This window comes from Tyto alba, unplaced genomic scaffold (genome assembly GCF_018691265.1).
Source record: "Tyto alba isolate M040663 unplaced genomic scaffold, T.alba_DEE_v4.0 Super-Scaffold_11, whole genome shotgun sequence".
NCBI lineage: Eukaryota > Metazoa > Chordata > Aves > Strigiformes > Tytonidae > Tyto > Tyto alba.
Window position 1 is genome coordinate 9,481,001 of NW_024881273.1, and position 22,223 is coordinate 9,503,223.

At 42.2% G+C, this 22,223-nt stretch overlaps 1 protein-coding gene across 1 annotated transcript in view; it reads right to left on the reverse strand.

The window, feature by feature from the left end:
* PAPPA (pappalysin 1) overlaps positions 1-22,223 on the reverse strand; it is a 184,107-nt gene that overhangs the window by 135,383 nt on the left and 26,501 nt on the right. The window contains exon 2 of the mRNA XM_033012026.2: positions 20,950-22,018. Coding sequence (XP_032867917.2) covers positions 20,950-22,018 — 1,069 coding nt within the window. The remainder of the gene's footprint in view (positions 1-20,949; positions 22,019-22,223) is intronic.

Genomic DNA, 22,223 nt, shown 5'->3' on the forward strand with positions numbered 1-22,223 from the left:
CCTTCCCAAGACTCCTTGTTTCTGCTTTCATTTGGTGCTCTCAAAAGAACTGTCAGCCCAGCTTAAACCATGGTATACAGTTTAGCAGACACAGAAAGCTTTTCTGGACAGCCCTGGCAACACTCGCTGGCAGCCCGTGGCAGATCCAGTCGTGGTTCCCAACGTGGGGTGGCTGATATGTCTCAGTGATGTTCCCTTTGTCCCTCCAGCTCTGACCCTGGCCCCGGGATTGACACTAACTCATTAGAGAGCAAAGACCACAGCAGTTGGTATGTGGACAGGCACTCACCAACTGTCTGTCCTGTTTGTTCAAGCATCACGGGGGACCCAAGGTTTTAGGGTACAGTGTCCACCTAGAGTTTTTCAATATCCACAGTGAACAGCAAGGACGGTTTTGAGATAAATGATGTTCTTCCTGAAGATAATGGCAAGAGCTGTGACTTCAAAAGCTCTGAAAGCTGACCTTGAAGTGGGGCCATTTGGCAGACATGCACAATTGTAATTTAGCTTTTCCCCCGGTGATTTCTCAGTCTTGGGTGGTTAGACATGGAGCTCTCCTCTTGGAGATGCAGTGTTGATGCCAGTGTACAAGTTGCCTTTTGCCTTCCATCATAGAGTCAGAGAAAAACAATTCTGGAAAGGATGTCCAGAGACCACCGCTGTTAGCCTTCCATCCCAAAGCAGGGGCATCTCTACATGTCACACCAAGCAAATTTTTATCTAGCTCATAATTAAGACCACACATGACAAGGACTCTGCCACTGCCCCAGGAACCTGCAGCCCATGTTTCAATACCTTTACCATCAGGGAGTTTTTCTGAAAGTCTGCCCAAATCTTTTTTGCTGCAACAGATGTGCATGACTATTTGTGCCATTCCCCCCCAGACAAGGAGATTAGGTGATTCCCTTCTGCTTTCCCAAACCTATTATTTACTTGAAAGCTTATTATATCTCCTGTAAACCATCTGATTTTTAGGCTAAAACCACCTTATTTCTTCAGCCTCTCCCCACTGGTTATATTTTTTAAGACCTGGTCATTTCTGATGCTCTCATCTGCACTCTCCACATCTTTCTCAAAGGCAGGTCAACAAAAGAGGACACAGTCCTCAAGCTGAGTTTATCAGCGCCGCGTAACTGCTACATTTGTCCTGTCTATCACCTCCAACCTGACATAAAGTACACGATAGAGATTTCAGACCTACAAACATTCCTAGCATTTTTTCTTCTTTTTTGCCTAAAGTGCTATAGGTCTATCAAAAACCTGAACAGAAAAAGACAACCTACAAAACCTCTTTAGCAGTGGACTTGCAATAAAATTTTTGTCTGACCTGACATTAAAGATCTGCCTTTGCTGGCAAATTTAATTTTGCTCCTCATTTCAGACACATTGCCATAAATCATGTGAAGCAGGAAGTGTGCCTCATCTACATTTAGTTTAGTGTTAATTTAAGACACTGGTGTAAGTGTAGTAAAAGTCATGATAATTTATTGATAAAGGTATAAATCTTTCAGTGATTGGGACAGAGCCTGAAATAGAGCGGAGCCAGAATATTACAAATGAAAGGCTTCAGGTCCCAATGTAGATCCAGATCACTGCCTGTGTTCACACTGAAATCCAAATGTGTAAGTGTAATTCTGACCGCATCCAAACCAGGCAGTCACTAGGTCATGTCCACAAGCATAAATTGCAAGCACTGTCAGCACACATAGGCTTGGCAGCTTTTAAAGAATTTTAGTTTATCCACTGAAGCAAAACGTCCTCTGCAGCCCCCAAATCTGATTTCCCATTACAAGAAAGGAGGAATGTTTTGGCTAAACAAATAATCATGGTAAGGATCCAATAAAAGACACTTAGGATAATTGTTCAAATAAAACACCAGCTTCTTGGGTAGGTTTGGTAGCCTGTGCTGAGCTTTGTAGCGCTCTCTGTGACACTGCCAATGCATTCAGGTTAGCTGGTTAAAGCTGGATGAGGGTTTTTTTCCATCAGTGGCAGGTCCTACAGTGAAGACAGACCCTAAGCAACACATACTACAGAATAAAAGCCCAGATGGCTACAAAAGTCTGTGTGCTCGTTGATCCTATGGTGCCCTCTTTTCCAAATTGAATTGATTCTACCAGAATGCTAGTGACTCAATTTAGTGCTAGTTTACTCATCTTATAAAAAAAAAAAAAAATACATAGAAAGAAAATAAGAGTTTTACTGTGTAAAAATATGGGAAACCTTTGGGTCTGGGATTTCTTTATCCTGCAACAGAAACTGAGAGCAGCTCCTTGGTCTAAAGTAGGGCATTTTTACAGTTGTCATTAGTTTAATTCCATTTGCTTTGAAATGCTGGCTTTCCAGCAGGACAGTCCTAGAAATAAGCACATTACTACTATAACATTTTGCACTATAAATCTATAGGACTGCAAGGAAAAAAACCACCCCAAACATAAAGGAAATTATTTGCTACTAAGTTTTAAAATCAGTATTACCATCTATAGAACCCTAATGGCACACCCCTGCTCAGCTCTATCTCACTTTCTCATGACAGACCTCTACATAAATGACACCGCTTTATTTCATGCAATTGCTTATACGTAGCTTCTGGATGTTGCAAATGCAGTATCTACTTCATGGGCTGAACCACAGCAACAGGTTGGAATAAACCTGATGGTTGGACTACTCCAAACCTAGCTCTGGGTCCTCTTTTGCTTTGGTTCATGTCAGCTTGCACTTTGAGCCAACTTCTGTTCTCGCTGGGCTGCACACATGTATCAGCACTGACTGTGATGTATTTGCTCCAGTGTAAATCTAGAGTTAGTCAGAGCAAAATTTGATTCTCAAAGTGCAGCTTCAGGTTCAAATCCAAAATCTCAAAGGAAACCTCAGTTGAAACGACCAATTTTTGCCCAATTTCTGGCCAATGCAACTTGCTTTTTTAAGGAGGGAGGCGGGTTTCCTCAGATCTCCACACGGATTCTCTAAAGGTTTGTAAATCCTTGCCAAATCCTTCACAAACCTGGGCTGAGATTCAGAAATACAGTGAAAACAGATTTTTTTTTTTCCCCAGCAATTTTGCTGCTGGTTCTGGCCAGGATAAGAAAGAGTAGAGGCTCAGGGAAAAAGAATGGGGAAAAAGATGATGCAAAAATTTTCAAATGTCAAGCATGTACTGTCTGAACTCTGGGTAGAAATTTAGGGTGGCTGTTAATGTAGACAAAATTATTTGCTCCCTCTCTCTCTTTATCCTCACAGGCTTTACTGCCCACTTCTTATACCAGAGACCCCACCTCTATATAAACTTTATTTAGGCTTATAAAGAGTTGCAGTGCTACAGACCATAAATATGTGATCACTGAGTCTTCTTCCTTTTCAAGGTCTACATCCAAGAGTGGAGCAACATTTGAGTTCATTTGTGCAGCAAGAACTTAAAATCCCAGTTTCCTCACACGACCATAAAAATAATCAGGCTAACCAACTACACAGAACTAGGAAAAGATATGCTGGCTAGCCAAATTGCAGGAAGAAAAAAGAAAACAAAGGGAAAGCTTTGGCAAAGAGAATTGTGATCTTACTGTACAATTAACTTCTGAGACAGTGAGTAGGATTAAAGCATGGAAGATTTCAAGACGCATCTCTTTAAAACAGCAAAGCATTATGAAACATATATTCACATTTCACAGACCTTTGAAATCAGCAACACTGGCAGGTTTATTTGTTTTGATTGTCTCTTTTTCTTTCTTTTACTACTTTGGGATTTTTTTTCTCTCCTTTTCAAGACTAGAGCCAAATGACCCATGAGAAATGTACTGTAATTTGTCTCTTATCCATCCCTCATCTCCATCTGATATTCCCTCTGCCCTGGTTACCCTGATGTTTTTCCAGACTCTACAGGCTGAACCATTGTAACAAGGAGAAAAGTCAAACGATAAAGAATGAAGTGGCGTAAGGATATTTTCAGGAACCCGTTCTGTTAAAACAGATTTCCTTTGCTGCTTTTCTGAAAGCCTCTTTTGGCTGCAGCAAATGTCATTCACGTATACTCAAGAATTGAAATCAGTATAGGAAGGTGTGTATATATATATATTTAGGCTATTTTAACCATCAATTATACTGCTTGGCACTTCCACAGTGCTTCCCCTCTGGGCCTCAAAATGCTTCCTAAACATGAAGAGAGAAATTCCACTCTGGTCAAAGCCCTGACACAAGCCCTCTGCACGGCTCCAAACCCCGTCCAAGGGCTTAAGTGCTACTAAAGTGGGAAAAGAACCCTTGCGCTGGGCCTCCCCTCAAGAAATTTTACCATGACTAAAGAAGCCATGAAATAGGCAAATGGAATATTTTTTCTTGTCTTCCGAATGGGAAAATTGAGGCAGAGAAATACAATAATTTGTTCAAAGTAACAAAATCATTCGGTGTGACAGCTAGGATTAGAAACGCGATCTCATGAGCCTATATTCTGTGATAATATGGATCGTCTTTCTTTTAAATAAGCAGTAGCTTCTGTAACCAATCCTTTAAGTTTTCTGCTGGTGGCCACTAACCATATTTTACAAGCCTTCACTCTTATTTTACAATCTTTTACTCATATTTTACAATCTCCAAAAAAAGTCCTGAAGGTCTGCAGCTCAGCACATGGAAAGTCAAAGCTCCCTACAATAAGCTGGTCCTTCCTGAACCACTTGACTTCACTGTTTCTGAAGACAATGTAGCACATTTACTTCATAAACAGATTTTCTTGTGGAACCAGAGCTCTGCTTTCAATGAGTGAGCAGCCACCATTCTAATAATATTTGGCACTTACATATCATCTCTTGTCCCAAAGCATTCGAGAACAACCAACAGATACATGCATAGCATACTGCATGATAGTTCAAGTAAAGGACATTTTGGTTTCAGTCACCAGAACAAACCTGATTTTTTTTTATGTAAAGCACCGGCGACCAGGAAAGCAGCCCATCATCACTCCCGTAAATCAGGTCAAGAGTTAGGTAGAGCCTCTCTTAATCAGACTAGAAATTAAACATGAAGAGGAAACTTGAGGCTTTGACACAGAATTTTCTTTAATTACAGGAGTAGCTCATAGCAAGTCTCTATATTAAAGTTGTCTAACAATTTCCACTACTAATGTTCAACTGGCTTCCTCATCCCCATCCTAGTGGCTGCGGGGTCAGGCTTGCGGTCACATTTGCAGCCTGCCCTAACAAGTGCCTGACTGGCGTGACCCTCGGGCATCACAGCTGGAGAGACCCAGGTTTGGCCCTTCTGGAGCACTGGCAAACGCTTTGTGTCCCCTTTAGAGTCCACGGAAAGCACGGCGTTACCCTCCTGCGGGGCTCTGGCTCCGTCCTGGGCTCCACCTGCCTGTGCCATCTGCCCTGGCAGGAGCCAGGCGCGGGCAGGCGGGCTGGGTCAGGACCTGCCTGGGTGGGCTCCCGTGAGTCACCTGCCATGGGAAAATTTGGGGTTTTTAGGAAGCTGAACACAGGTCAGGGGAGGGAGCACTGTGGCCTTGGGGTGATCACTGTTAGATTGCAACTACACACAGCTCCTGCAGAGAGGTGACACGTGGCACCATCCCTGCTGCAGTGTGCAGTTAGGACTTTAAGGGGCTGGTCCTTTAGCATCTTCCCTAATTAACACACAATAAACAAGGAAAAATGAAAAAAGAACATCAAATTCTTTGCTCCTTTCAACTCACTCTTTGACACTAATCCTCCCTGAACATAAACCCCATGCCACAAAGTGAGATATACATTGCTATTGGAATCAAGAGCAATTTGGAATCAGGCCGACATCAGCAAAAATATAAAATAAAATCATATATAATCACAAAGGACCTAGCATGTTTATTACAGATACTTCTGGAGTTGATGGGCCAAAATAGCCAGTCCAAATATGCGTCTTGCAAAACATCACTTTTGCTTTGGAGATGCCACATCTCTGTTATTTTTACAACTCATGGACTTCCAAATCTCATTTCTTAACATCCTGGCAGGGTTGTGCATAAAGTTGGTCCTGCTGCAGTGGGCAGATCATCAATGGCTTATGGTTAGGATAATCACAATTCTCCTCTTTTCTGAGAAAGAAATTAAAATCTGATTCGAATGAGACTGGCTGAAATTTTCTCTTATTTCATCTTATGCAGGAAAGGTTAGGAGACACCAAAGTGAGATCACAAAGAACATAGTCCGGTGATGGAGACTTCAATTCAGGGAAACCAAGAAAAGCTCATGCCCTGGCACTAAAAGCCTCACATTTTCAAAGTTTATGAGATTTTTTTTCTCCCTGTTACAACAAAGGACTAATATTTAGCTCTTTTTGTTTTCTGTTTTTCTCAGGGGATACTGATGGATCATACCAGTAAGTCTTTTTCTTCAATAGTGATGTCTTGAACATAATTTTTAAGGGAAAAAAAAAAAAAAAAAAAAGAGAATTGAATAGTCAGATTCAAAGAACCACTAAATACTATGAGGTCTACGAAAGCTGGTTACTCTTGTTCTTTCCCAGCAGTGAAGAGATTACAAGGAAACAGAAAATGTCAGTGGCTGAAACAGAAATTTCACATAAGAACATTTAGCTTTGATGTTTCCAAAATCCACAGTAAATTGCCAGGTGATTTGGCAGAAACACCAACACACCTGAAATGAAAATAGTTCAGAGTTGCAGAAAGAAAATACTGCTGTTGGGAAACGAAACATGGCAGCAATAGCTGTAACAGGTACTGCTACCATAATTAACTTCCCGACATCAAAATCCTGCCCCTCATTATTCTCTGTGGAGCCAGAGACAGGCAGCAAGAGGAAAGATGTAAATGTGCCTTTTCCAAACACCCAAGAACTTTCAGACTCTCCGGTTTCTAAACCTATGCAGGACCTGCAACTTCTGCATAGATACAAAGCAAATACCATTGTACGTGTGTGCTTCTGAGAGTGGATGTTTTTTGAACTGAAGGATATACCAAGCAGAAAAGGCCCTTTACCCCTTAAGTGAACAGTGGGCAGGAGAGACATCTAATGCCCATGCGATTAGTTGGATGGAAGGACATTTGGGTTGCCTCGCATATGGATCTGCTAACATGTGTACCAGAAAACAAGCACTATCAGTCCAAAACATAAGGGTGATTGTAAGCGTTCCCTGGAGGACACATTTCCCAAGACCCTACAAAATTGGACTGGCAGCTTATGAAACGCACAATACTGATCCAGCATGTAACAGTAAACTATAGGAAATCATACCCATATATTTGGCCTTCAGACATGAGTGCAGAAATTGCCTGTTTTGGCACCACAAGCCTGTGGATCCACTTGAATCAAACACAGACCTCTAGCAAAGGGCTACGAGAATGCAAAGATCTGTTCTCCATTGTCGAATACTAACACAAGAGGGGGAAAACTCTAATTTTCTGTTATGCCCAACTTTTGTCACGAGTATGACCGCTATAGACAGGCCACGCAGTTCAATTTCCCCATAGCATCTGCACCCTCCGACACTCTATTTGCATATCTCAACCACACATCAACTTTCGCTCTCGTTTGCTGCAATAATTCATTGGTACCACGTCACTAACAACTACCACAGGACCTAAGATCTTGATGACTACAAAACTAGCTTTGCAAAGGATCCAGCAAAAATTGCACGTTGTCATTTTCGTCCACTGTTTCCCACACATAGACCCTGAATTATACAAACCCGCATTTATAAAACGTATGTTAGCATGAAATGTCTTGCAGCTCTCTGTCAAAGGCAGAGGGGGGCTGTTATGAATTTCCTCACTTCCACAACTCCTCTGCTGCCAGCTCAAGTACATCTCAAGAACTTTGCAAAACCTGACATCCTGCCTTATTCTGTTATGGGGGAAGAGAATGCATGCTGGAACCTCCTTTCGGACTTTCTCCTCCTGATGGTTTTCTAGATCAAAAACTGGAAATGCTTCAGGTATTGCTCCCAGATGGATAAAAAAAAGAACTTTGTGTCTGATCAAGATGAGGACAGCTAACGGTTTGAGCCTGCAGTTTTAAGACAAAATAAGACATTGGGAAGCAAAAACACATGAATAAATCTATCCCCAGAAGTAAAACTATCAGAGGAATTCTGAATGTATGAGGAGGAAGCCAGAAACTCCTAGCCCTTTCTGAATCCAGCTGGGTGCAGCAGGGAATCAAACAGCACAGATTTCTTCAGGCAAACTGGGAGAAACACTCTGATGTGTCTGACGGAAGCACTTCTCTGTGTTTGGAAGTTTATCATGACCGATCAATTCTGGAAGAATTAGTGAGTGAGTTCTGGTTTTTGGCAGTGACACAGTCGTGGTAAAAAGGCTGGAGGCAAAAGGGAAGTAATTTTCATAATGCTGTGAACTGTTGCCATCAATCCTTACCCAAAACATTTCTTCCACTTACTCTAGTGCAGTGCTGTTCTGTAGGAGCTTTCCTCTTAGCTATTGCCCTTCGTCTCAGGAAGGCTCTCGACCTCACTCGTGCTCTGGATGTAGAGATCCAAGCCAAAGACCAAAGTCTTTGGGAGTTCAATCTTTCTACGGACTTCAAAGAGCTTGGGATATGTAACTTAGTCCAGACGGAAAGCATAACATATGTTTGGAACAACATTATATATGTAAAAATAGAAAAGATTGAATGACTGTTCAGGAATGCAGCACGATGGGGAAGCCTGATGTAAATTGTGCATGGCATTTACATACCTATTTTCAGTCTCTAGCCTAGGTGCTCTAAATCCTAGTGGAAGCACCTACCTTTTCTCAAGCAATTATAAAGAATTTAAGATTTAATTCTCTAAATCATGCCTATGCTGTGTGTCTATACCTGCTGTGAGCAGATGGTATGACTGTTCCCCTAAGGAACTAACTGAGCAACAACTACAAATAGCCGTGCTTATCCTCAGCACTTAGTGCAATAACATTGAGACTACACATTTTGGGAGGAATCAGCAAGTCACAGAATTAGTCCTTAACAGAAAGCAAACCAAATGCGAAGGCAAAATAAGAACCCTTAACCAGAAATGCCAAGCCCAAACGTATTCAGATATTTTGAATAATATAAGCTTATGTAATTCTTAGTATTTCTCAGGCTTGTCTATGTTTGCGCTTGCTGAGATTGAAGACAGAAATAGAGCATCATCAAGCTCATGGAAATCAGGAGATCACAGAAAAGTGCTGTTTTGTAATTGTTCCCAACCAGTTCTGCAAACCTAAGCAGTTCAGACAGTTTGGAAACATTTCCATACTCTCTGATGCTCACGTGAAGCAAACTGAGCTCTGGCCTTTTTGTTGTCTATCCATGTTCTCTAAATGAGTGTATCATATTTCTTTATTTACTTAGAATTTTTCACCAGTTAATCTCTCTCCCTGTCTCATTTTTAATCAAATAAAACAAATTAATCAAGGAAACACAAAACAACTTAAGGCAAAGCTTTTCAAAGTGTAAAGGGGATTTTGATACACACATGCTACTAGTAGTCATTGGGTCTTGTCTTGGGAACGTAATTCCCTTCTGTGCCTTTAGCAGTTGCACAAAAAACTTGTAGATGATTACAGTGATGGGTCTATTAATTGATATAATCTGGATTTTATGTTACTTAACCAAGGTCTGAGCTTTGACTGCAAAAGAAGCTTAAATTGACATCCCTCACTCCTTTCCGATCAATGCTCCGTAACCTGTCTTCTTTGATGTACAAATATAATTTGAGTTTGACAAGGGCACAAGTCTCATTACGTCCTATCACAGAAATTAGAAATGGATCAATAAACAAAGAGGCAAACTCCTGATCAGCTCATTCCTACCACACAACGTGGAATTCTTCACATTTTACCCCCAATCCCACGTCTGATCAAACTGAAATGTCTTCAGGGTCAGGAATGCCTCCCCTTCTTTTTGGAATGTCTTTCACAGTCTAATCACATCTCAGAAAAGTTGGTATTTCATGTCTATGTGTCTTATCTTCATCCTTTGTATAACTTGTGCTGTTTAATGCTGAAGAAATAATTCAGCAACATACTTCATGCGATGAGGAAGGTCCTTAATGGAGGAGAAATGCTGGCATGGCCCAAGTAACAGATTAAATCCCCTTCCTGGCCTATTCATTTTTACTGTGTCTTTCAGTATAATTTCAACATGGAATTTTCCTGGCATAAATCACACAGGTTTCCCTCTTCCCCTCCACACCACGCTGCGTAGCTCTGTGTTTTGGTAAATCTCATCTATTAATAGTTGCCCTCTGTGGCTATAAAAAAATACCTCAGTAGTCAAAAGCCAACCCTTGCTAGGGAACAGCTGTGGATGCCTGAACGCACGCAGGACCCAGCATCACACAGCAAAGCCCTTTCTTGGCTCCATGTCAGAGCAAACCGATTAAATAAGGCCATAGTCAAGCTAACGGAAAAGGAGCCCCTTCCCTGCAACAGGGGGAGAGAGAGGCCAACTCCAGCACTAGGCTGGAGAAACATCAGGGTATTTCCATTTTCTCACTGACATTTTCTTGTTCCTTTTTTAACTCAGCAAACCCCCCTCCCGTGTCTTCCTCGCTCCACCCTTTTGCCAAGTCCCAATAAAATCTTGCACTTAAAGAAATAGGACAAAGATGTCATCGCAGCGAGTATCAAAGGTCGCGGGGTAAATTTTAAGGTCTAGTCTACTTTTTTTTTGTTTGATTGATTTAACTGATTAAAGCATTTCTGCTCTTCCTGTGCTTTCAGCAGCATCCTGGGTAACTCAGGGGAAATTCAAACCAACCAGCTGTGATCTGTATTACAAAGTCAAGGCTGGAAATACAACACAAGGATGTTGACGGGACCTTGTCTCCTGGTTAAGTGACAAAGTGTTTTTCTGTCTCAGAATGAGAAATACTCAGTTTAGCAGAGGATACTGGGAGCTCCTCACCCTCCCAGCACTGCAGGGTACCAGTCCCATCGCAGGTTGGTGACAAAGTACCTGGCTCCAGGCAGCAGGAACCCTCCCCAGATTTCACTTGGAATTTTCATTTGCATAAACTAAAGTTCTTGAAAATCCTCAGGAACTGCTGAGTTTCAGGGACTTCCATGCAGCCATCGCGAGGGTCGGTAGAGAAATAGGACGGGAGCCTCAAGTCCTCTGGAACCCAGGCTCGGGCTCTCAGCACTGACAGCACACCTGGTCTGAGGCTGCAGGCACTTATCAAGCCACTGGCACATAACTTCAGCACTTTTCAAATTTCCCTAGGGACAGTTCACTAAGATAAATTCTCCCTGCAAACCTGATGGGAATGATTTGAAAAACCAACATAGTCTTGTCTTGGGGAAACTAACTACCACAGCTTCTCACCGAAATCCTCAATTTCTTGACACAACGATATAGCATGAGAAGCAAATTTATTCCATATTAACTATTGGCAGTATAGCTCAAAAGATGCATTTTGAGGCAGCAGAAAGAATTTTATTCTCCAAAGCCTTGTAATTCAACCCTGCTGAAGCTGCCCTCACACAAATCAGTGATGACATCTTTTCAACATCTAGGTCCAAATTTATTTTTAAAAGCATTGCAGGTAATTGCCGCTGCTGTCATTCCAAACCACTGCTGTTTCCACTATGTTACCATCACTGATGTAACCCAACAAGTGTCAACAGCAAACATGGGCTGCTTCTGCAATTACTGAATTATCAGAAATAATGCATTTCACAACAAACAGCTCACAGATATCAACGGCCATGACCAGATCTTTAACTAGAATTTACAAGAGATGTTCTGTGTTTCCAAGGTTTGTTATATATTACTCAAACATCTGGGTACCTTCTAAAATAATTGGTCTGCACGGTACAGATTTTATCGATCTTTTTCACTGGGGTGGATTGGCCACAAGAGTCTTTAAAACAATGGTAGAAAAAATTTGCTGAACCTAGTTCTCCTGAAGAATTTCAGAAAGATCAAATTAGGCCAAAAACTCTAATCTTGGTTTCAGTGGGGTCCCTTTTTAGCAGGGGTCCCTCTAGCAGGGTCCCTCCTTTAAAAGAAAAAGGAAATTAAAAATGAAAAACAGCACTGGGGAAAAGTTAAGTGTGTACTTCAAACTCACACATGCCAGGAAATTTAGAGTTAAAGGTGAAACTCCACCCTAAAGAGCTCCATACTGGAGATATTTCAGCGAACAAACATAACGTGTTCTGAAATACAAAGACCCAGTAGGGTGCACTAGGTATGGAGTTTCAGCCTTCACTCCAAATTTCCTGGCTTTTGGGAGGTTTATTAGAGTTTCATACACCAAATATTTAAATACTCCAAGAAGTTTCCTCTGTGCAGCTCTCCCTGATACTTTTGGAAGCTGAGAACAAGCACTCTGATACCGTAGCCACCCATCCATTATTAATGAACCCGAAAAACATTTTCTTGCAAATTTATGTTAATTTGGAGTGCTGAAATTATGTACAAACTAGGTAGTTTCAGATGAGTTACCCCGAGGAACTCCAAAATTGCAAATCTACTCAGAACAAAACCGAAGGACAGGATTTCATTGACCTCAGCAGAGCACGTGCTCCTCATCTTCCTCCACTGTATGTGGGTCCTGTAACTCCCCTTCAGCCAGGGCTGCAATCAAGCAAACACAGAATTGCTTCTGACAGTAGTGGTTTGTATTCCCAGCCTAAACACTCTCACCATGTTGTGGGGTGGGGATATATCCATCTCACTTCTCAATGAATCTGGCTCTAATAGACGAAAAATTACAATGGCTGTCAGCATCATGCGTTTTTACAACACAGCTTTTATGAACATGTTTACAAATATTGAAGTGGTTCCAGTGTATCTCAGTGATCCTAAAAGATCTGTTTTGAGGCTCTGCATGACTGCATTTCCTGATAGCTCTACAGAAATTATCAGCAACTTCTGATAACCCACACTCTTCATCCTTCTCAAATATGCACACAGAGAAAGTTTTAGGACTATATGATGATCCCAGTGGGTGTCTTAACATATAGCTGATGGAGAAGACATCACACGTACTTTGAAATTGGCCTCGCCAATCACTGCACAGCGTAACTTAGTGGTGGATAAGTGATGGGACAGCTCCACACTGTCCTGATCCTGGGGTGTTTGAGGGACAATTAATTCTTCTCACTGCAGTTAAGATAAACGGAGACATCTACTTTTTGGGTTTCCCTTAGCCCCAAACTGGGCAGAGGAGAGAGGATGTACTGAAGGGATTGCCTGCCTTGGGGAAGGAAGGAAAGGAAGGAAAGGAAGGAAAGGAAGGAAAGGAAGGAAAGGAAGGAAAGGAAGGAAAGGAAGGAAAGGAAGGAAAGGAAGGAAAGGAAGGAAAGGAAGGAAAGGAAGGAAAGGAAGGAAAGGAAGGAAAGGAAGGAAGGAAGGAAGGAAGGAAGGAAGGAAGGAAGGAAGGAAGGAAGGAAGGAAGGAAGGAAGGAAGGAAGGAAGGAAGGAAGGAAGGAAGGAAGGAAGGAAGGAAGGAAGGAAGGAAGGAAGGAAGGAAGGAAGGAAGGAAGGAAGGAAGGAAGGAAGGAAGGAAGGAAGGAAGGAAGGAAGGAAGGAAGGAAGGAAGGAAGGAAGGAAGGAAGGAAGGAAGGAAGGCAGAATAAGCAGAAGGCAGGCAGGGACTTGAACCATCAGGAACTGGTGCCAAAGAAGTCCAAACACAGCCCAATAGACACAGACTGTGCTTCATGCTGTTGCCTACAGTTCTACCTCTTCATCCTTTCTCCTACAGTCTTTTCCATCTCCTTTCCATTCAGCTAATCCTCTCCTCATTCTGTTGCAGCTACCAAATTTAAACATACACACATACCCAAATCCCCTGACATACACTCCTCATACCTCTGAAATCCTCCAACAGGCCAACAAACTAAAAAAAGAAAGACTGCCAAAAAATCACAAGCTATAATTTATTAGAAGAAATCTTATTTATTTTTTTTTACCAGATCTACTGATTAATTTTGGAGAAAAAAAAAAAACAAAACAAAAACACCACCAAACAAACAAACAAAAAAACCCAAACAAACAGGTTTTAAAGCTCATAAACCCTTCTTTGTATTATTCTTATATTTTTTTTCCTAACACTATTAATTGGTTTAAGAAAAGACATCCTCCCTGCTGCTGAAACCTGCCTTACTTGTAAGCTTCCGCTCTCCCAGCTACATCAAGAACATCATTGCTCTCAAAATCACAGCACTGGCACACTATTATCCATTTCTTCTGTTCAGAACTTGTATCTCTTTTCCCAGTCTTTCCATCACATCTACTGAGGTTGCGGGCAGGTCCTCTGTAGCATAAAGGTGTTCTTTTACCCAAAAATATAAACTACTTATAGAAACTGCTATTTTCTGAGCAATTACACTTTTGGGTTGGCTTTCTCCCTCGGCATTAAGTTCACAGGTATCGGGCAAGGCAGAGCTGCTAGGCTAGTATTCATGCCTCTGCTCACATTGACATTTTCGGCTGAGACTATATAAAGAAAATTCACCTTACCCTTGTCACCCCTTCTTCTGAACCCTGTGAACCCACTATGTGAAGGCACCAGTTTAGCTGAGGGTTTGAAGTGTGGCTGGTCAGAGCAAGCTCCCCCAGGACACAGCACAAGTCAGCATCCTCTCTTCTGAATGATTACTGTACATTTCCACTGGCAGGCGTAGTGAAGGGATTGTTATGAAAGAAAACCCTCAACTGAAGTACTGTTTGCCCAAGTCCAGCAATCCACGTGAGAGACAAAGTCAGATCATGTGCTCATGGATGGTGTAAATGGAGCGTAGTGGAGGTAGCTGTTCTGTATTTCCTTGGGAGGCAGCTATTGCTTGCAAGAGTTATACTGAAATTCCTATCAGAAAAGTAGTCCAAAAGATAGAACGGGAATTGCAAATGTAAGTATTGCACCTGGTTAAGCTTGCCACAGAAATAGCCTGTGCTTTGCATCTTTCTCTGTGTGAAAGGTGCAATCTCCTGAATTTACAGAAGGTTTCAGCTGCCACTAATTAAAAACGCAAAGGGCACCTCACACCCGCTACTGAAGAGAGCTGGTACACAAATGGATATGAGAGAAAAACAGGGTGATTAATGCAAAGCCCCACAGCACTTGAAAGAGTCATGTTGGACGTGATCAAACTGTGGGTCTGTGTGTGAGACAGTATAATTTGAATTGATCAGCAAAGAGAATAAAACAGCTTATATACACTGCTACTTTTCAGATCATGGGAGGGGATGAGCTCCACCGTGATTGCTTAAACGGAGGCTGGTGAGGGGTGGCTGGAGAGCGTCCGCGGGGCGGCTGGACCTGGAGGATGCAGTGCTGCTGATCAGCGAGGGGCAAATTCAGCAAGGGGCAAATTCCTTGCCAAATCTGTAGATTCTGCACTTGCAAATCTTCCATGTGGAGTTCCAGAGGCAGAGCCAAATGGGTCTGCATTAGCACTGGAGAGTATAATAATACTTTAATCTATTGTCTCCCACAAGGATTCTTAATGATCTCTGATAGTTTACTCCATAGGTTTTATAGGCTGTCTCCATTCCAAGCATCCTGCAGTTTGACCAGACAGTGATCTTTTTACATAATGGATAACGTCCATGAAAGAAACCATGAGTCCTATGAGTCTTGGGGAAAAAATGTTTCATGAAAAAAACTGTTGGAAAAGATGACTGTGGGTCGAGCTAAATTGAGCAAACTCCTACTGTTTCTAGGGTGTGCAAATGTATACGTAGAAATAGTTTCTTTAGTACTGAAGTCCTGTCTATATCAGAATTCAATACTAGACTTATAAATGTCAGTCGCTAGCATGGGAACAGATGCAACTCCTCCCAGATGATTAACATCCCTGACATCTGGAATAGAGGACAGAATAAACAGAGAGAACAGAGGATTTCCTGTTGGGACTCGGCTTTTGGGTGACAACTACCAAGATACAGCAACTCAGTCCTTGGGAGTGTTATCTCTCCACCTTCTAAACAGCCCTGGGGCTGGTAATTAAAGAACTGGACATTTAATGCTGAATCCCTAGACAAAAACTCAGGTATATGCTATGTGTCTGTCTGATACCTGTGTGAATGCAGTAATCTTTGATGTCAAGAGCTGCACAATGGTCTCTTCGAGGCAGGGGATTAAGTTCTCAAGCTTCCTGAATTGAAGAGCTTTGATGAATTTCTTCTGTTCTTTTTAGTGTTTAGGATTAGGCGGAAATTAGTCCTTTATTGGGAATCAAGGAGTATTTCTTACAACTCTTCTAGCTCCTAGAAAAGGGCATTAAGTATGCCTCCCTCCTCCAGAGTAAGTTGACCACATTTTGCAAAGACATCTCATGAAAAGATTTCCAGTGGAAAAGAAGGAAAAAAAAGTAAGAGGCTGATCTGATCAGAAACTCCATGGAGGAGCCCTGAAGTGCAGCCACAGCTCAGTTATCTGTACGAGGTTAACCCAGGCTGCGGATTAGCCAGCCACCTCCTTCCGCTAAGATACTGCTGTGGTCCACATGGCATAGCACGGAGTGCTCTTCATACAAGGCTCTGCCATACCCACTGCTGTTCAAAACCACTATGGAAATTTATACAACCTGTTCAAACACGTATTCAGAGCCTAATTTACCTATGCCCAGAATGTACCACTGCCCTTAATCTTGAGCGAGCTGATGTGATGCAACGCTAAACTCTGCTGACCCGCACAATGCAACAGTTGGAAAAGGCTGCAGAAAAGGTTGGGATCAGCAGGACACTGGACTCCAGCTCTTCGGTTTGGCGTTACCCTGAGTCTGCAGGCAGGTGCTGCAAATAGACTCTGGAGCTTGTACAGCTCATCCCTGCCCTTTGTGAAGGCAGAACTGAAGGGCTGCAGGAGCTTCAGGGCACACATGTGGATGTTGAGAAAGCCTGTCCCCGGGGTCAGTTAGTCTGAGGGGATTTCCAGCAAGTATTGAGTAGGTTGTACGAATCGAGGGAGTTTGAAGAGACTCCAGTAGCTTTTACTGTTTCAGGAATTTCACCAGTGTTTTCCTAAGAAGGCACCAAGGGGAATGCTTTCTTATCTGCCCATGCGATCCTGTGGTGAAGTCTGATGTGCAAGCCCAGTATTACATAAAAGGAATGGCTCAGTTAACCATAGTATGGTGCAAGAATTTGCCACATCAAATGGCACTTACAGAGCATGATTTCCTATGAGCCCTCGCTGTTTGTTTCAAGTTTTTTGAAAAGGAGCCATGGTAGGTGTCATGAGCTCAAAGTCCTCCCTATTTTGTAACCAGCAATACCCCAAATAACACAAGGAATGTGTGTCTCTGGCAAGTGTGTTTATCCTTGCTCCTTCCATTTGTATTGGGCCAGACTGTATGATCTTAGCATGTTCTAATTTCCCAGAATTACAGAAATAAAGAAAAGCTGAACAATATTTGTAAATCTTGTGCTGGAACTAAATACACTCTCATGAAATTAATAAGAAGAAGTGAGGCAGATATTCTTGGATAAAGCCTGCTGTGTGGCTAATGATAACCAGTCCTTTGTTTTTTCCCTGTAGGCTATTAAAAAAGAGGAGAGATGATCTAGTTGATACCACAATGTTTCCAGCATCTCTGCTGAGCAGCTCTGAGAGCAGAGACACCATCCATCAGTGCTCTCCCTCTGAACTGTTTCTCTGGCAAATTTCTTTATGGATATGTCACTGTACTCAAATCCCTAGGCACTGACATCCCTGCTACTTGACTATGGCACAGAATCTCAGGTCTTTGGAGGAAAGTATGTTTGGAGAGGTGGCAGAAAGAGAGGTAGGAAACAAACAAAAAAAAAAAAACAAAAACCAACCCAGCTCCGCTGCTGGAATCAGCTCTGAAGTCACCATAGTTGCACCACAACACTGACTGAAGGACACCGATACTATGAAAGTACATGAGTACTTTGTCCAAGGTGTCAAAAGGATCACAAGAAACTTATAATGCAGATTGGAAGTGTCTTGAAATTGTTCTAGTGATATCACATCTGTGGTTGCACTGAGTCAAGAAGCTTTCATGTAGTTTTTTGTACCAAGGCTCATAGAAACTTTATCCCAGGATAGAGGCTTGATGGACTGGGACTGAGACAGAAGGAGGAAAGTGACTGGACAGACACATCTTTTTTGGGGGGATGTAGAGGCACTGAAGAGGGGTTTCTGTTCATAACAGCATTAATCAAGCATTAGCACTTTTTGGTCGGTTCCAAAGGACAAAAGTATTTCAGTAATAAACTCTGCATGGTGAACAGCTGGCTACAACTGCTGACACTAAGGATGTAGAAGGAACAAAACCCAGTAGCATCTGAAGGCCCCCCCAGTACCAAGGAAGACTGTGAAGAGTCTTTTCAGCATAAAGCTCAGGAAACTTTTTATTGGCACCATTTCATCTTTTTTCCCCCCCTTTCTTCCCCGACTGAAGGATGGCTCTTTTCTCTTTCTTCTGCTATTGTTAAACTGAACTTTGGCAGAGGAAATACCTGGAATTAGATGTGAGCTCTCAGTGGCCATGGAGATGTCTTCACTGATGTGGTGCAAGGCCTTCACCAGAGGGGACTGAGGACTCTTTGCCAATGAAAGTGATGACAAGAGGGGCTGGTGATGCAAAATAGACCCAGATGGTGCCAACCAAGTCACAGATTTTGACTGAGTCACTCATTGGCATGGAAATCTCTCTCTGGGGATGATGCTGAGGGCAATACCAAAGCCAAACATTGGGTTTGAATCCTCACCCTTTTAGTCAATGAAGGCTTTGCTGCCAAAGCTACTGCCCTAAACCTGTATTTGTTAGCCTAGATACTCAAAGTAGTGTTCAGCCTTACAAACCTCATTAATAAGTCTACAGACCTAAGTGCTCTATTTTGCTATACTGAGTGCAAACACCCATCATAGTGGTGGGTATCAGCTCAGCCTAAGCACAACAGTCACCAAATAAAGGCTCCAGAGAGATGAAGTATTTTCTACTGCCCCTCTTGGTTTCATTGCCAATGATCAATGCTGTGTTTTAGCATCTGTACAAGGATAAATAAATGAAATCTAAGAGTTGCAAGAAAATCTTTGGAGGATCTATGGATTTTCTCAGGCTCCACACTGTGGGAGATGACCTTCAGGCCTCCCTCACTGACTTCAGTGTGCCAGTCAAGAGGAGGTGCTCCTCAAAGCCAAAATGAACATGTAGAAGGTCTGTGAGCTCAATGCCATGAAATGCAAATCCTCCAGGCAAGTTCTTCAAGGTGGTTGTCTCCAAAAGGAACGTACAACTGTGTATGAAAAGCAACTATGCTGTGTTAAGGTAACCTCAGATTTTGGAACTAAATTTCTTGCTTGGGCTTGTGCAAGTACAATCTGTGCAGCAAAAAGACTTCATTTGAAATAGAAACATCTCTGTATGTCAAAGTAACATTAAGGCACAGTCTTAAATCTGTCAACTAAAATTTACAAGGCTTTTCTTGTTTCATTTTGTATGGGTATTATGCTGGTCACAGAACATGTGATAAAAGGGTACTATCAGATTAAAAATAATGTATTTTTCTAAAAATTGTCATAGCTGTTATAACTAACACCTCGAGTTCTCAGAACTACGGTGTTAAAACAATCCAATTTGCATTATGCCTTTGATGATATTTTCTTAGTTGTGTTCCTCTCCAGTTGAACAGTATTAAAAGATTGGTATTTTTCCTTTCGATATTTTCAATCATTAGTATTTAAAGTATTTCCTCATTTGAGCATTGTTCACTGGTAACTGACTGAAGTCAAGCTGAGCTATAAGGATTTTTAAAAAATCAACCTCACTGGAGTTTAAAAAAAAACTGGAAAGGAAGCATTTCTTTGCAGCTTAATTATGTGTATTTAAAGCTCCAGTAGAGCTGATAATGTTGTTTAAAAACCTCTCTACTAAGGAAGTTACAAATATAGCTTGAATTGCTATAATGGAAGGGACTCCAGAACAGCGCATACTTCCCTTCCTAACCTGAACTTTACTGTTGACAACACAGGGTGTTCTGACCACCTAGAGGTTTTCCCCCATGACTCCATGAATTGCCCTAAAAAACCTGTAACATAGGATACAGACAACAGAATTTCAGCTTCAACCTCCATCTTCTCTATGCTTATATTTCTAACTCATTCACAGAGTACACTTTTTTACTGCAATATATTAATTCTTATTTGAAAATGACCACAAGGAAGTTGGAGTAATTGTAGGTATATGGTACTCAACATATGCAAGTTATTCAAGGATCCCTCTCTTCAAACTACAACACAGGGAAGCCTTTAGCTGAGGATCTTGGGATTTTATAAACTCACATCCACTCACTGAAATTTGCCCTGCCATCTGCAATAAAGTGGCATTACCCTCATTTATATATATATATATATAGAAAAGGGGTGCAGAACAGTTCAACTACTGACCCAATGTGTAAAACAGCACAGCCAGGAACCTTGTACGCACCTACCTCCTCATAACCCACAGACACAGCTGCCTCTCCACAGCAGTGCTTACAGAAAGCTGTACTCATAGCATTAACAATATAGAATAACCTACCTACCTTCAAAGAAGGCCTACAGAATTTAAGTCTACCTAAGAGTACCTATGCTTTGTTTCATGCCTGAGGGGCCTTTCCCTCTCCAAATACATATGAGCTTTCTATGACATCTAATCCCCACTTACAAGAGTCTGTGGTTAATACTACAATGTGCAATTACACAGTACACTGCTCCATAACCAACAACCAGTGGGTCTCCCAAAGCTGGCTGCTTCAGTCTTTAGCGCTATCTTTCTTTAGCCTAGATGGAGAATACCAATTCAATGGTAAGACACTGTTGAAACCATTACTGAGACTGCATTTGGATAACTGCAATGTGAGCCAACTACTAGGAAAAAAATATATTCATTACAAACTCCAAAGCCCATAATGGCAATAACACAAGGGTTCAACAGCCAGAAGGCTGATCAATACCTAGACAGATATTCATTAATACAATCATAAAAAGTTTGTTAAAGAAATTGCCTACCTGTAAGGAGAATATGGGTCAAAGCACGTCTTGGTGACTTCTGTTATCTCTGGGTTACAGCATTCCCCACCATCGAAGTTGTATCTCTCGTAATTACAATCCATGTCACACACACCATTCTGCTTCTTCTTGTTGAAGAGCGTGTGGCGTACGTGCCGGCAGTCTCCACCATCGTACCCAGTCAAGGTGTGGTTGCACTCAGGATCACAATTCTCGTCCCCGATCTTGCTGATATCACAGTTGGCCAGGATGAGTCGGTGGCGAAGGGAAGAGTTCTTCACCTCCAGCACTTCCAGCTCCCAGGTGATGTTGTAGCGGCTGAAAGCCTCATTTAAATGCTGATGCTGGAACTCGATCTGCTGCTGGCTGACAGTGGGGTTCTGGTGCTTGTCATCATAGAGGTTTACCACGCGGTAGCGAACGATTTTGTTGCGGCGGAAGCTGGGGAGCTTGTTGTAGCTGGCGATTACGTCCGTGTTGTCACAGACTGTCTGTCCGCAGAGAGGAGGGTCTAGGCTGGTATCCAGCAAATAGCCATGATGATAGCTGAACTTGCTCTGAGGACTGCTGCCATCCTTCATGGGAGACCAGGTGTTTTTCACATTCAGTAAACTGTCTTGAAGAACTAGCTGAGGTAGAGGCGTGTCTTGTCTGTGAATTGCCTGGCCCATGTCCAACAAGATCTCCTTCTGAGACCGGGCTGTCCTCCAGAGGCTGAAGTGCTCTACGTAACCCCGATAGTTCTGGTTCAGGGCATTTCCTCCAACCATGAGCACCTTGCACTTCAAGGTGAGAAGACTGAAGATGCTGCCCACTTGCTCTCCACTTGTGGCCACCTGGGCACCGTTCACATAGAGTTTCATGAGATGCCCATCATACGTGGCAGCCAGATGCACCCACTGGTTGGGGAGGTAGCTGCGATGTGCTGCAATGGTGGTTACTTTGCGAGCACGATCCGTCTTCAGAGAGAAGAAATAGCGGGGGTCTCTATTCCCCTGGTCACTGACGGTGTTAATCCCCAGGACCCATCCTCGGTCACGGGAGGTGTAAGAACATTTGTCATATAGTCCTATGTGCCCCCAAAAAAGAAATATGAATAAATAAGGATGACAGAATAAAGAAAATAGTCTTTAAATTGTATAAATATCTCTATATATATATATATACACACACTCACCTACACATGCTAGAAAGTTAGTGTACAAGAAAGATATTAAGTCATCTAGTACATGATTGTGGGAGGTCATGTTAAGACTTGCTATTAAAGGTCAAGA